Source organism: Mesoplodon densirostris, chromosome 19, assembly GCF_025265405.1.
Source record: "Mesoplodon densirostris isolate mMesDen1 chromosome 19, mMesDen1 primary haplotype, whole genome shotgun sequence".
In the NCBI taxonomy this organism is placed as follows: domain Eukaryota; kingdom Metazoa; phylum Chordata; class Mammalia; order Artiodactyla; family Ziphiidae; genus Mesoplodon; species Mesoplodon densirostris.
The window spans coordinates 14,320,998-14,335,124 of NC_082679.1; the positions used below are offsets into that span (position 1 = coordinate 14,320,998).

The following is a 14,127-nucleotide window of genomic DNA, read 5'->3' on the forward strand; positions in this document are numbered from 1 at the left end:
CCGCGCGCGGCGGCAGCGGCGCCCCGGGCCGGAGGCGGCCCAGCCGAGCGGGCCATGGCCACCGCCATTCAGAACCCGCTCAAGTCGTGAGTGTCCCCGCCGTCCACGTCCCTCCATCCCGCCCCCTACCCGAACCCTTCCCCCGCCCTCGCTGGGGAGGGGGACGCCGTGGGCGGATCGCAGTTGAATGTGGGCCCCCAGCTTGCCCCCCCTCCCCTGGGGGGGCCGCCACCCCCTGTCGCCCCCTGGGGCTGGGGGCGGGAGCCCCTCGGGGGTCGCGGGGGCGCCTCTTCTTTGTCGCTGTCAGTGAAGGAATGTGGCGCGAGCTGGGGGGTGGCGGAGGCCGTTTCCCCACCCAGAGTGGGGGTAGGGGCTTCCCTCTCCTCCTCCTCCCTCTCTCCTCCTCAGAGTCTCTGGGGGCGCCGGGCCTGCCCCTGCATGGGGCTGGGAGTACGTACGCCTAAGTCCAGACCTCAGTCTCCGGGGTCTCCACCACCCTTTCCCCTCATCAAAGCATCTTTCTCTCCTTCCCCCCCTCTATCTCGGGGACCTCGGTCCGCGCGGCCGCAGGGTGGGAGCTTAGACGTCGGGGGTCCCCGATTAGATCCCTACTGTTTTCCTTCCCGGGTCTTCGGGACCTAAAGCCCCGACGCCCCGTTCAGCTTAGACCGTGGGAGCCCTCCCTCTCTCCTCCCGTACACATCTAACGAGAGCATCTCTCATCCCCTTGGGGACTAGATGCCTCGGGAGAGGGTGCTGGGAGCGCCCTCAGCTTCCGGGGATTCCCTCCCTTAATCCCTGTCCGCGTTCCTCCTCCGAGTGTTAGCTTCCTCCCGGGCCCAGTGGCTGGGATCCTGGACGCCTGGGTTGAAACCTAGCTCTCTTCCAGCCCTCACCTCGCCTAGACATCCCTCGCTCTCTCCACCTCTCTTCTTCCCTCTCTTTCCATCTCTCTCGCTCCCTCCTCGGGATCCCGAACTCCTGGGTCCCAGCGCTCCCCACCCCCCTTCCCCAGGCGGTGACAGCGGACTGGGAGTGACAGGCGCGCGGCCGCTCCCGCTCTCCCTCCCGGGTTGTCGTGCGCGGCACTCCCCTCCCCCTCCTCCCCGGCCTGGTGGGGAGGAGGCGGAGGGCGAACGCCCGCGGCGCCGCACAAAGGGGCCTGGGCGACCTCCCCCACCCTTCCCCCAACCCCTGGCACCCGCCACCTTGACCTTGAGCAACTTGTGCCGGGGGGTTGAGGTGGGGGGAGGGGCCCGGGGGCGCCCCCCCCATCCCCCGCCCCCGCCCTCCAGAAAGGCTGTGCCAGGTGGCCGGACCGAAGGCGCCCAGTAGCTTCTGGTTTCAGGTGCGGGGGAGGAGATGCGAGAGGAGGGGGCCGGACCTTACAGGCACGCGCCAACAAGTGTGGCTTTGCGGTGGGCAAAGGGGGCTTGGAGGGCGTGTACGGAGCTGGGATCAGTGTGAAATGGTATGTAACGGTGACAACACTTCTGCTTCTCTCTCACTCTAAGTCTTCCACACAGACTTGTCTCCCCTATGAGGGACACCCTCAAAGTGGCTGGGACGGGGTTCCTGTGCAGGTTGGTGGATCTATAGGTATCCAGACATCCTCACTCTGACCCTGGCCCAGACCTCTTGGAGGAGGTATAGGGCAGCCATTGCAGGGACCTGAAGGCCAGAGTAAGCTTGGGGGTGGGAGTGCCAGCACCCTTCTTTGCTCTCACCTTCCTAGGGGTCTGCAGGGGTGAGGGCAGGGACTGGCTGCTGAGATAATGCGAGTCAAATCCCCTTGGGAGTGGGAGGTGGAGGGTGCAGCTCTCAGTTCTGACTGCCTGCATCATTCAAACCCCGTCTTGAGCACTAATTTCCTGCCTGCCCCCCACCCCCGGCCCCAAGCCTCAGTGTTACCACCTGTGAATTGGGGAATCATAACAGCTCTTATTACCTCATGGTGCTTCTGTGATGTTTGTAAAGCACTTGGTACTGAGCCTGACATCGACTGAATGTAGTGATTATTATTGGTAGTATCAATATTGATTTCATTTGTGGTCCAGTTTCCACACAGGGCACTGGGGGATGGGGACGGGAGGGTTGTTTGGGCAGGGGAGCTCAAGTGTGGGAGAGGGGTCTCTGACGGTGACTAGGGGCAAGGAAGGGAAGGGAGACCCCTCTCCAAATGTCAGCTGTGGGTCAAATTGTGCTGGTGGACAAGGGTGTCCAGGGAGGTGATGGAGTGGTCTACACTCAGGCTCCAAGCTGACCAAAACTGATGCAAAGGTTCTGGGGTGGGGCAGGAGTGAGCGGGGTGTCTGAGGCTAGAGGTGTGGGGAGAAAGTGTAAGGGCATATTGGAAGATGTGTGAGGGTGGTGGAAGGTGAGAGAGGAAGGTGGCAAGGGCACTCTGAGCTGAGCTGGCCGGTTGGGAGGAGCGGGGCAGGGCTTACTGTGGCTGAGATATGGGGTGGCCACTGTAGGAACCTGGAGACCAGAGTGAGTGTGAGGACTTACTCCCCTTGCCATCTGCTCTAGGCCAGATGTGAAGCAGAGACCCACTCCCTGCTGTTTGGGCTCGGGAAGGGGGAGGTCAAGGCCTTACCTGGGGGAGATGGGGAAGAGCCTGTAGAAGGGGTCTAAGACTAGAGGGGTGTGTGTGTGTATGTGTGTGTGTGTGTGTGTGTGTCCAGAAGTGACCATGAGTGTGGAAGACACTGAGGGGGTCTCTCTCACCAGGGGGTAGGTGGGGATGTCGAGTGACAAAAGAAGAGGTGAAGGCTCTTATGCCTCTTCTGTCTGCTGGAGAGCCCCCTGGTGGACAATGACATTGGTGGGCGTTTTCATCCTTGCAAGGGCTCAAACTTGAACATGAACTTTGGATGAGGGCCAGGGGTTGGGGTTGGGGGGGTGTTCCAGGTGTGTGTGCATGGGACTTGGTGATTGTTGTGACTCGGTAGGTCAGCTCCCTCTCTGGGCATCCCTTAGGGAAGAGTCAGTGTGGGTGACAGTGGGAGAAAGGAGGTGACCACTTGGGTACAGACATCTGGGTGAGTGAATCCTTCTCTTAGTCCCACCTTCAAACAGCCACCAGGAGCTGAGGGCATGTGACTTCACCTCCTCATCTGGAAAATGGGGGTAATGATAATATCACCCCGGAGGGTCAGGATGAGGATCAAGTGACTTAATCTCTGTTAAAGAACTGTGCCTGGCACATGGTGGCTACTCAGTATATTTCTATTCAACAAATATTTATTAAGCATCTATTATGTGCCCAGCATTATTCTTTCTAATAATGGTTAGCTATCACCATTTTACATCTTAGTACATATCAGGTCCTCTTTGTGGAATAAATGAATTTATTGAACACCTACTACTTGCCAGGTACCTTTTGAAACACTTTACCCATGCTTACTTATTTAATCCTCACAATAATCCAATGAGCCATCATCTGCATTTTACAGATGAGGAAACTGAGGCCAGAAAGGTTACGTCATTTGCCCAAGGTCACATGGCCACCAAGTGGCAGAGCCAGGATTTGAACCCAGGAGGTGTGGCTATATCTCCTAACTAGCACAGCTGCTGTCAGGCCTGGGAAGGGGTTGAGTAGGGCGGGGTCCTTGTGCGAGAGACAGCTCCGAGGGGGACGGAGAGGATTCTCCCGAGCTAGGAGGGACTAGGGGGAGGGGGAGGTGTCAGTGAGCCACGCGTTGGTGGGACGTTCGTGTGGGCACCTGTAAGGTGTCTCTAAGTCTCCTGGCACTGAAGTGTTTGTGTGAGTGTAAATGTATGTGAGTCTGTGCGAAGGTGTGGGAGAGGGAGTGTGCGTGAGTCTGCGTGGGACGCTGTGAGTATACGTGTGAATGTGTGTGTAAGCTGCCGCGTGTGGGTGTGTGCGAGTCCAGGTGTGCATGGGTGAGTGTAGGCCCATGTGTGAGACTCAAGAGGTGTGCATGAGTGAGCGCGCGGGAGTGGCTGTACGTGCCACCGGCCCCACCTCTGACACGCTTCTCTGCGGGGTCCCGCCAGCCCCGGGCGGGGAACTACCACTCCCGGCATGGCCTGGGTGGGCCCACCCCGCCACCCTGATTGGCTGTGGTCCCGGTGCTCCCGCCCCCCGGGAATGAATGGATGGGCGGCCTCAGCGCCCGCCCGAGCGCTGGGAGGACCGGCCCGGCGGGGACCTGCTGGGGGCAGGACCCTGGGAGCAAGATGGCCACGGTCATCCCCGGCCCCCTGAGGTGCTGCGGGCCGGCGGGAGGCAGGGGAGGGCGCGCGAGCGGGTCTGCGCGGGCGTGTGTGTGTGTGTGTGCGGCGGCTGGGGGTGGGGCCGATGGGGTGTCTGGGGGGCTGTCACCGTGGGCCGGGCTGCGCGGGGTTGCGAATGTGTGTGACTGTGGGTCTCTGGCAAGAACCGTGTCCGACGCGCTGCTCCTGGAGGAGCGCGGAGTAGGGGGAACTCGGAGCCCTATTGGCGCCCTCTTCGGGAAAGGGGGTCATGTCCCGCCCTGCGACCCCCGGGGTTGGGGAGAGGGTGAAATGGCCAGGGGGTCCGGGGGCCTTGGTAAACTTGAGTGAAGCCCACACTACCTTTGTCTTGGGTTGTGGAGTGTGTGTCACTTGTTCGGGTTCTGGGTTTTTTTTGGATATGTGTGTGGATATGTATTTAATTTCTTTCACATTCTACACTAGGTGTCTTTGGATATTTTGGTCTTTGAGTGTGTGTACATATCCTTTGAAACTCTGCATCATTTATGTTCTGTGTCTTTGGATATGTAGGTATGCATGTATTTATGTGCAAATTTTTGTGTGACTGTGGGTGGATTTGTCTGTTTCTATGTTGTGTATGTGTGTATCTTTGTGTGTTTGAGTATGTGGTATTTTAGATGTTGGTTTCTATATTGTGTATCTTCGTGAATGTGTGTGTGTATCCTGTGTGAATCTGTGTGATTTCTTTGTATAGTATATCTGGATTGTGTGTGTGTGTGTGTGTGATTTGTTTGTGTTGTGTCTTTGGATATGTGTGTAAGTGCATATGTGGGTAGTTTGTTTTTAACATTTTTTCTTTTTTAACATTTGTGTATCTGTGTGTGTCTACGGATGGATGAGTAAGTGGATGTGTCTGTGTGTCATCTGTTTGCATGTTGTGTGTCTTTGTGTGGGTGATTGTGTTGTGTGTCTTTGGATATGTGATATATATTTGTGCATGTATATGTGTGTGATCTGTCTGCTTCTACACTATGGGACTTGAGATACTTGTGTTTTTCAGTAGATATTTGTGTGAGCATATATGTGAGATGTGTCTGTTTCTCCTTTGTGAGTCTTGGGATATGTCTCTCTTTGTGTGTGAATCCTGTGTGACTATGTGCGATTTGTTTGTGTTGTGTATTTGGATATGTGCCTGTATGGATGGGTCCCGGTGTATTTTTATCTGTTTCTATACTGTGTGTATCCACTCCTTGGCTCAAGGCCTGCGTGAGTCCCGGGTTGGGGGCTCCTGGGTCCAGGAGCGACGACAGCGGGGAGAGGTGAGGTTGGAGGAGTCGGCCCACCCATTCCCCACGGGCGGTCTGGGGGAGGGGTGCCGGGCGACCCGGTGCGCCTGCCCTTGCTGACAGCCGCCCGCCCGCCCACCCGCCCCTCGCAGCCTAGGCGAGGACTTCTACCGAGAAGCCATCGAGCACTGCCGCAGCTACAACGCGCGCCTGTGCGCCGAGCGCAGCCTGCGCCTGCCGTTCCTCGACTCGCAGACCGGCGTGGCCCAGAACAACTGCTACATCTGGATGGAGAAGACCCACCGCGGCCCGGGTACGGCTGGGAAGTTGGGGGCGGGGCGGGGCGTTGGCTTCGCGGCCGCGTTCTTACCGCCCTTCTCACTCCAGGTTTGGCCCCGGGACAGATTTACACGTACCCCGCCCGCTGTTGGAGAAAGAAACGGAGACTCAACATCCTGGAAGACCCCAGACTCCGGCCCTGCGAGTACAAGATTGGTGGGTGAAGCTCCGTCCTGTGCCTTCGGTGGCCCCCATGGGTGCCCACAGCACACGCTGATAAGTGTGTGGTGATGCTGGTGTGCATCTGATCATTCGCCTTTATTTCCCTCCTAGCCAGTGTCTGAGTGGCTGGCTGTGTCTGCCCTTGTGTGTCTGGGTGTCGTCCAGAGATTCTCCAGTTTTCCCTGAGTGACTGAGCTTTGGACTGTATCTTATCCTACTTGGGCCCAGGCGTATTTCAGGACAGAGTGGTATCTGTTATGTGTGTCCAGTCTTTGTGTCTCTTCCCTTGTGAGCTGGGATGTATCAGAGTATCTGACTGTATTGCTTCCTGTGGATGTCTGAGTGTGTCTGGATGTATCAGAGTGTCAGGTTGTAACTCTTTCCCTTTGTAATAGAGTGTATCTCAGTGTCTGTGTCTTTTTTCAGATGTTTCCAAGTGTATTAGAAGGTTTGTTTCCTCTTGTGTGGGGCTGGTCTATCAGAGTGTCCAGCGGTTCCTGATGTGGGTGTATCAGGGGGTCCAGTTCTCTCTTCCTTTGAGCGCCAGATGCTTTGGAATGTCTGGGAGAATCTCTTCCCTGAGTGTCTGTCTGGTGTATTAGATGTATTTCTGCGCGTGTGTGCTGCTCCATGAGTGTCTGGTTTTATCACTTCTTGAATGTGTCCAGTACCATTAGAGTCACTGGCTGTTTCTCTTCCCCTGTCCAGGTATATCCAAGGATCTGTGTGGGTCCAGGTGTATTGGAGGGACTGTCTCTATCTCCTGTGTGTATGTGTATCCACCTGAGTGACTCTCTCTAGGTGTGTCTCTATCTCCCCTAAGTATGTTCAGGTGTTTGGTAGGGTCTGGCCGTGTCTTCCCCATGTGGTCTGGGTATATCTGGTGGTCTAATGTTCTCTTTTGTAGTGTTGCTGGGTGTGCCAGTGTACCCAAGGGTCTGGATATGCCTCCACCATGTGTCTGGGTATATCTGAGTGTCTGGGTGTACCTCTTCCTTTGTGTGTCTGACTGTCTCAGATGACCTGTATGTATCTCCCCTGTGTATGTCCATGTGTGTCCTGTTTGAGTGTCTGCTCTCTCCAGGTGTGAGGGTCTGGGTGGGGTCTCCTACATGTATGTATGCAGTTATATAGGAGGGTCTGGCCATGTCTCCCCTTGAGTGTGTCCAAGTGGCTCTGAGGGTCTGGCTGTGTCTTCCCCAGGGTCTGGGCATCCTTGGAAAGGATGTATGGAAGTATTGTTGGAAGGGTGTACGGTTGAATCTTTGAGTCTATTGCTGGTTGAGTGTGGGAAAGCCTCTTCCCTCTAGCAAAGAGCATGATTCTCCAATCTGGGCAGTTTGAGGAGTCGTCCAGGGACAAGTTCTCCACTTGACACCCTCCTCCCTTTTCCCCAGACTGTGAGGCGCCATTGAAGAAGGAGGGCGGCCTCCCAGAAGGGCCGGTCCTTGAGGCTCTACTGTGTGCTGAGACAGGGGAGAAGAAGATAGAGCTGAAGGAGGAGGAGACCATTATGGACTGCCAGGTAGGATCCCCCCACCCCCCCACCAGGGGCCACGGCTGCCCTCTCACCCCTGTCTCCTGCCCCGGCCCATCCTGTTCCTGCTCTGAAATCTCCCCTGGCTCCCTAGGGCCTTTGGGTATCCTAAGTCTCTATTCTTCCACATGTCATCTCTTTTTTGGAAGACCTCCTGACTTGTCCTGACACCCCCAGTCTCCGGTCCGCCCAGAGCCACCCCACCCACAAAGCAGAACAATACCCCATTTTCTTAACTCCAGTATCCCCTCTCCTGGTGCCCAGAAACAGCAGCTGCTGGAGTTTCCACATGATCTTGAAGTGGAAGACTTGGAGGATGACATTCCCAGGAGGAAGAACAGGGCCAAAGGAAAGGTATCACTCCAAAGTTTCTCTCCATCACTCCTCCACTCAATGCAGATCCCATTTATTATGTACAATGTTCAGACCCTGCCCCAGTTTGACCTCATTTAATCCCCAGAGCAGCCTGAAGGGATAGGGGATTTTTATACCCATTTTACAGATGAGGAAATTGAGGCTTGGGTCTATTAAAGCATTTGCGAAACAGAGATTGTACAGTGGGTTAGAACTAGCTTCATACCTGTGTCACGGATGAGGAAACTGAACCTTGGAGAGATCAAGGGAGTTACTCAAGGCCCACAGCTAGGAAGTGGCAGAGCTGCAATTTGACTTTCAGGCCCAAATGATGAAAATTCTTTTAGTTCCCTCCCTTTCTTGGCCCCTCACTCATGACTTTTCCCCTAGGCATATGGCATCGGGGGTCTCCGGAAACGCCAGGACACCGCTTCCCTGGAGGACCGAGACAAGCCGTATGTCTGTGATAGTGAGTCTTTCTGAAGAGGGGGGAAGAGAGAGAGAGTGGGGCCCAGAGACCTCTCCCCTCCTGGCCCCCTCCCTTCTGTTCTGGACCCTGGTTGGGGGATGCTCAGGCCTCTGGCAGAGGGTGGAGGTGTGATCCTGGAGGCCAGGGCAGAGGCGGACTGGGAGGGCTGACCGGCCCCCTTCCTGCTCACTCTCCAGTCTGTGGGAAACGGTATAAGAACCGGCCAGGGCTCAGCTACCACTACACCCACACCCACCTGGCTGAGGAGGAGGGGGAGGAGAACGCCGAACGCCACGCCCTGCCCTTCCACCGGAAAAACAACCATAAACGTGAGCAGGCGGGCAGGGCGTGGGGTGGTGAGGGGCCCTGGGAGTGGGGGCTAAGGAGCCTGGGAGGGAGGGGGCACATGAGACATTTCTGGAAAATCTCCAGCTCAGCGGTCCCCTCCCCCCACCAACCATGGGGGATGCTGGCTCTGAGGTTGCCATGGCAACCAACCATCTCTCCCTCGCTCCTGGCCGGGCGTAATATTTCTGGGTCTGATTTATTGTTTCAATTAGAGCTTGGGGAGAGGGGGTGATAGATGACTCCCCTCCCTCCTTGCCTCCCTTTCTCCCTTCTCCGCTAAGCTTTGGCCGAGGGGCAGGGTCCATGGCCTGGGAACACTTGGCGACCGCCCATGCCAATCCGGTGCCAACCCTGACAGCTGAGGGATGGGGGAAGGCTTGGAGGGAGGCTCTGCCCGTGGAAAAACCATCTTTCCACCCACCCCTCGGTGGGAGAGGGCAGTCTCTTCATCCCATCCCCACCACACACCGAGGCACCTCTGTGTTCAGAATTTTCCTTCCGAATGTCTGTTTCCATACCAGATCTCCGCCAGTGGTGTCCACCTAAGTTTTATTTAGCCAGGGCTTAGTTGGGGGGACTGTCGGGTAGAAGTGTGCATGGGCAGGGAAGCAGGGGGCTCTTCCTAAAGCTACATCTGCCAAGTTTTTACCTAATAAAGAGGATGTATCAGTTGTCCTCAAAGAGTTGGGGGGGTCTTGATGAGAATTATTTGGGCTCCCCCAACTCTCTTTTGCTACTGGCCACAGCTTGGGGTAGCTGCTCCCTCTCCCCACCTCCTCCATGCCTGGAGAAGGGGTCCACCCCTGGGGCTGAGGCTGGGGGCAGGGTGGAGCCTTGCCTATGGTGAGAGCCCCTCTTTCTGTCCCCCCATCCCCAGAGTTTTACAAAGAATTGGCCTGGGTCCCTGAGGCACAGAGGAAACACACAGGTAGGGACGCCTCCCTCCGCCCCTACTTCTGCAGCAGCCTTTGACTGAGTGTCCCTGCCTGCCCATGCCAACCCTTGCCTGCTCTCTTTCAGCCAAGAAGGCGCCTGATGGTACTGTCATCCCCAATGGCTACTGTGACTTCTGCCTGGGTGGCTCCAAGAAGACAGGGTGTCCCGAGGACCTCATCTCCTGTGCCGACTGTGGGCGATCAGGTGATGCCCCCACCTGAGGTTTCTGGGGACCGCGGTGGAGAGGACTCCAGGAGTCCAGATATGGAGGAGAGAAGGCAGAGGATAGGACTGGTGGAGGGGAGGCAGAGCATCCCAGGGGCACTGAGGATAAACAGCTGACTCAACTGCTGAGGATTGTGGGAAACTGAGTGGGGTCAGGGAGGCTCTGGGAACAATGGGATGTGGTTGTCATGGCATTGTGGGTACCGGCATGTGCTTATCCGGCGTGGGGAACAGTGAAAGATGGTTGCCAAAACGTCGTGGGTAGTGGGCTGTGATAGTGAGTAATGGATTGCCACTGCCTGGGTGCTGTGGCTCACAGAGGATGCTTGCCATGCCGTGGAGTTGTGGTTAACAGACTGTGGTTTCCCAAGGTGGGCTTGTGGGTAATAGACGGTGGTTGCCTCAGCACGGTGGCTAATGAATTGTAGTTGTCATGGTATTATGGGTAGTGAAATATGGTTGTCATGGCGATTGGGTGTAGTGGAAGGTGGTGGTCATGGCCTGGGGTAGTGGCTGCGCATCTGTGCTGGGGTGGTGGGTTGACCAGTGGGTTAGCACCCTGCACAGTCACGTTGGTAACAGTGTGGTTGCTGGGGCATCGTGTGTAATGGGCTTGGGTTGCAGGGAACCAGGGTGTGGGGACCCCTCTGTGGAAGGCGGTTGCCATGGCATCGTGGCTGGGAGACTGTGGTTGCCACGTACTGCGGTTAATGGAATGGAACCGGTTGGCCATTCTGCTGTGGGTAATGGAATGTGGCTGCCTCAGCACGGTGGTTAACAGAATGTGGCTGCCCCGGTGCTGTGGGTGGTAGAAAGTGGTTGCCACAGCACCGTGGGTAATGGAATGCGGTTGCCATGGTGTCCTGGGGAGCAGAGTGTGGTTGCCATGGTGGCTGGGTAAGAGACTGGTGGCCAGGGCAGCATTGCCTGCAGGACAGGCTCTGGGCACCGTGGGCTGGGTGGGGTCGGCCTGTGGGCCTTGTGAGCTAGGGATGGGGGCTGAGCCATTGCTTCCCTGGGGGTCAGCAGCCACCAGGGGCACGATGACCCCTAACCACATCCCTGCCCCTTGGCCCCCAGGACACCCCTCGTGTTTACAGTTCACGGTGAACATGACGGCAGCTGTGCGGACCTACCGCTGGCAGTGCATCGAGTGCAAGTCCTGCAGCCTGTGTGGCACCTCGGAGAACGACGTGAGTGCCCACGCGCCCCCTTCCCCGGGACATGCCCCCAAGCGGCCTCCTTCCCCTGGTGCCCCCTCCCTAGTGAACACCAGTAACCTGTATTATGATTATTGTTAATGTCCATTAATTGAGCCCGGCACTTAATTCTCTTCACTCTCTGACTCCTTCCAACTGCCCTGAGGTAGGTGATCTTGTTCCCACTCCACAGAGAAGAAACCGAGCTCAGAGAGGGGACTAGACTTGCCCAAGGTCACCCAGCCAGGAAAATGGTACGGCTGGGACCTGAACCCACGTCCATGGCTTCCAGACCATCTCCGTGTCATTTTAAGTGTTCCACAGAGTCCTATAAAACCTAAACTACAAACTGCAAACTGACCGTCCTCAGGGGTGTTTTGCTCATCCGCCCAGCAGGGTTTTGTAAAGATGACCTTCTCAGAGCCCTTTGTCTTGCAAGGGACCGCCTCCCCCAGCCCCTTTGACCTTGCCCCTGCCCCCGCCCCCCACCCCGGTTTCTGGTGCCCGTGCCCCCAGGGTGCCAGCTGGGCGGGTCTCACCTCCCAGGACCAGCTGCTGTTTTGTGATGACTGCGATCGGGGTTACCACATGTACTGCCTGAGTCCTCCCATGGCAGAGCCCCCGGAAGGTGAGAGAAGAGGAGGGCCGGACACGGGGGTGGGGTGCTGGACAGTGGTCTTCCTGCTGTCCGCTAGGTGGAAGGGGGTCGGGGCAGCCCTGCCCAGACCTGGGCCTAACTCCCTGTCCTCCGGCCGCGCCACAGGGAGCTGGAGTTGTCACCTCTGTCTTCGGCACCTGAAAGAGAAGGCCTCTGCCTACATCACCCTCACCTAGGCCTGGCTCTGGCTCACCTGGACCTCTGGGGTGATGCTTGCCTACCTGCCTCTTGGAGCTCCTCCAGTCTCTCCCCATCCTTAATGCCCCACAGTGGAAGGGGCCGGGGGGCGGGGGGAGCCTGAGAGGGGGCTGGGCCACCCCTCCCCTCTGTGCAAGTGGAATGTTTGCCCTGTGGGTTGGTGGGCCCAGCAGGGTCCTCTCCCTTCCTCCCTCCTGCCTCACCCCTTCGCAAATGGGCACCAGGGGCTTCTGCTCCCCTCAAAGCCATACCCCGCCTCTGGGCGGGCACGAGGGGTGGTGGATGCCAGCTGGGGGCACGGACAAAGCCTTTTTCTAAAGAAAAAGTCAAAAAGTTAAAAAAAAAAAAAAAGAAACTAATATATAACAAAGAGTCCTATAAGGTCTGGCTGGGTGGAGGGGGTACTGCTGAGCGCATCTACTGGGCACCGGTCTACGCCAGTTTCCTGCCTGGCGGCTCCTCCCCCACCCCAGTCCCTGGAGTTGCAGCTCTCCCACCTCCCCACCCAAGGTGGGCACCATTCCCCCCTCGTGCCCAGGGCAGGTGGGTGTGGTGTCCACCCCCCGCCCTCTCTTGGTGCCCACTGTGGATACTGCATGATGTGAACCACGGTTTTGAACTCCGTTCCTGCTCCCTCCCCGAGAGCCCCGCCCCGAGCCCACTCTGTGCCTGCCTTGGCAAGGCGGGCCCCTGCCCAGCGCCTGCTGGAATGAGAAGCACAGACTCTGCAACGGACTAGATTTTCCTCCTCCCCCGGCCCCGATTCCCTACCGGCCAGGCCGGGCTGCCCCCTGCCACCCTCGCTGGCCATTTTCGGGTCGCGGGGGGGCGTGGTTGTTTCTTGTGGTTGTGTGTGTTTGTTGTTCGGGTTTAAAAAAAAAAGGGAAATTGAGACTGCAAGTGGGGGAGGTGGTGGGTTTGGGGGGTCTCCCCCAATCCAGGCGTGTCCCCCCTTGTAAACGAGTCTCCTTTATTGCCTGCCTCTGCTGTGAATTAACTTGTTCCGTGTATTAAACTGGGCCTGACCCCTCTGCCCACGTCGTCTGCCTCGTTCTCCAGGCTGGTTTGGGGCGTCACCAAGAAGGGGAGATGGGGCCTCACTGGGGGAGAAGCAACCGAGGTTAACAGCTGGAGCTGGCCCTACGTCCATCTCCCTCCAGCTCCCCTCTGCACCCCGCCTTTCTCTGGCTTTGTCCCAGCTCCTCCCTGCCTCGCTGGAAAGGAGAAGGGGGGGGATGGGGTGGAGGGGCTCCCACCCAGCCAGCTGTGGTTGCCCTGGCAACGGACTGCTGCAGCTGCAACGGGGAAGCAGTGAGGAGGGAGGCGGGAAGCTGGGGACTGGGGGAAGGGAAGGGATGGAAAGATGAAGACTGGGGGCTGGCCCCTCCCCTCGGGGCTGTGGTAGGGATCAGGGGCGCCTCATCCTACACCCAGACATCACCTGGAGCTCCCTATCCCGATGTGGGGCCAAGAACAGAGGGGAATGGGCAATGGTATATAGATCCAGGGACATTAGGAGGAAGACAGATTTGGGTGAGGTGAGGTGAGGAGTGAGAACCAGGACACAAGAACAGTCAGGAGAGAGACAGGAGTCGCACAGTTATAGAGAACGAGAAAAAGAGCAGGAGAGGGAAGACGTAGACCTGGAGAGAGATGCAGATGAAGAGGGCCAGAGGAATTATGGTGGAAGAGGACAGAAGAGATGATTTAGTGGGAGAGAGGCAATAATAGTAATAAAAAACAGCAGACACATGGGGAGAGACAGAGGAGGAAGTACAGGGATCTGGAGAGAGAAGCAGAAGAGATTCCATGTGGGGAGGCAGGGAACCAGGGCACGTAAAATAGGAGAGCGGAAGAGAGAATAAGAAGGGGGAGGCACGTTTGGGGAGAGAGATGAAGTTAGGACCCAGCACAGGCGGAGTCCTAGGACAATGACACAGAGATGAGATTTCAGGGGAGAGGACACAAAGAATTTAGGGAGACAATAGAAAAATCTGGAGAGAGCCAAAAGCAGGAAGGGATTCAGAGCCTGGGTGAGGGGAGAGCCAGAGGCGGGGTGGGAGGCAGAGGAGACTGGGGGAGGGTCGAGGAGGGCGCCCGGGCCAGCGAGAGGGGGACAGGCAGAGGAAGTGGAAAATTGGGGCAAGATGGGGAAGGGACGAGCAGGGCACAGTTCAGGCGAGAGCGCAGGCTGGCGTGTGCGAGTTGTGGGG

The 14,127-nt window shown here is 57.3% G+C and overlaps 1 protein-coding gene across 10 annotated transcripts; it reads left to right on the top strand.

Moving 5' to 3' along the window:
• On the top strand, positions 1-12,937 carry DPF1 (double PHD fingers 1). 10 transcript variants are annotated; one of them, XM_060083422.1, is made up of 13 exons: positions 4,218-4,235; positions 5,464-5,522; positions 5,642-5,802; positions 5,877-5,984; positions 7,388-7,515; positions 7,792-7,881; positions 8,272-8,350; positions 8,548-8,679; positions 9,576-9,626; positions 9,719-9,838; positions 10,940-11,052; positions 11,575-11,686; positions 11,822-12,937. In XM_060083422.1, the coding sequence occupies exons 3-13, from the start codon at positions 5,778-5,780 to the stop codon at positions 11,890-11,892; spliced, it is 1,029 nt and encodes a 342-aa protein (XP_059939405.1). In that variant the 5' UTR covers positions 4,218-4,235; positions 5,464-5,522; positions 5,642-5,777; the 3' UTR covers positions 11,893-12,937. The 10 variants fall into 10 exon arrangements, with proteins under 10 accessions (XP_059939402.1, XP_059939403.1, XP_059939406.1 ...); XM_060083419.1 differs by lacking the exons at positions 4,218-4,235; positions 5,464-5,522 and adding an exon at positions 1-86; XM_060083420.1 differs by lacking the exons at positions 4,218-4,235; positions 5,464-5,522 and adding an exon at positions 1-86 and having other exon boundaries at positions 11,605-11,686.
• The last annotated feature ends 1,190 nt before the right edge of the window (positions 12,938-14,127 follow it).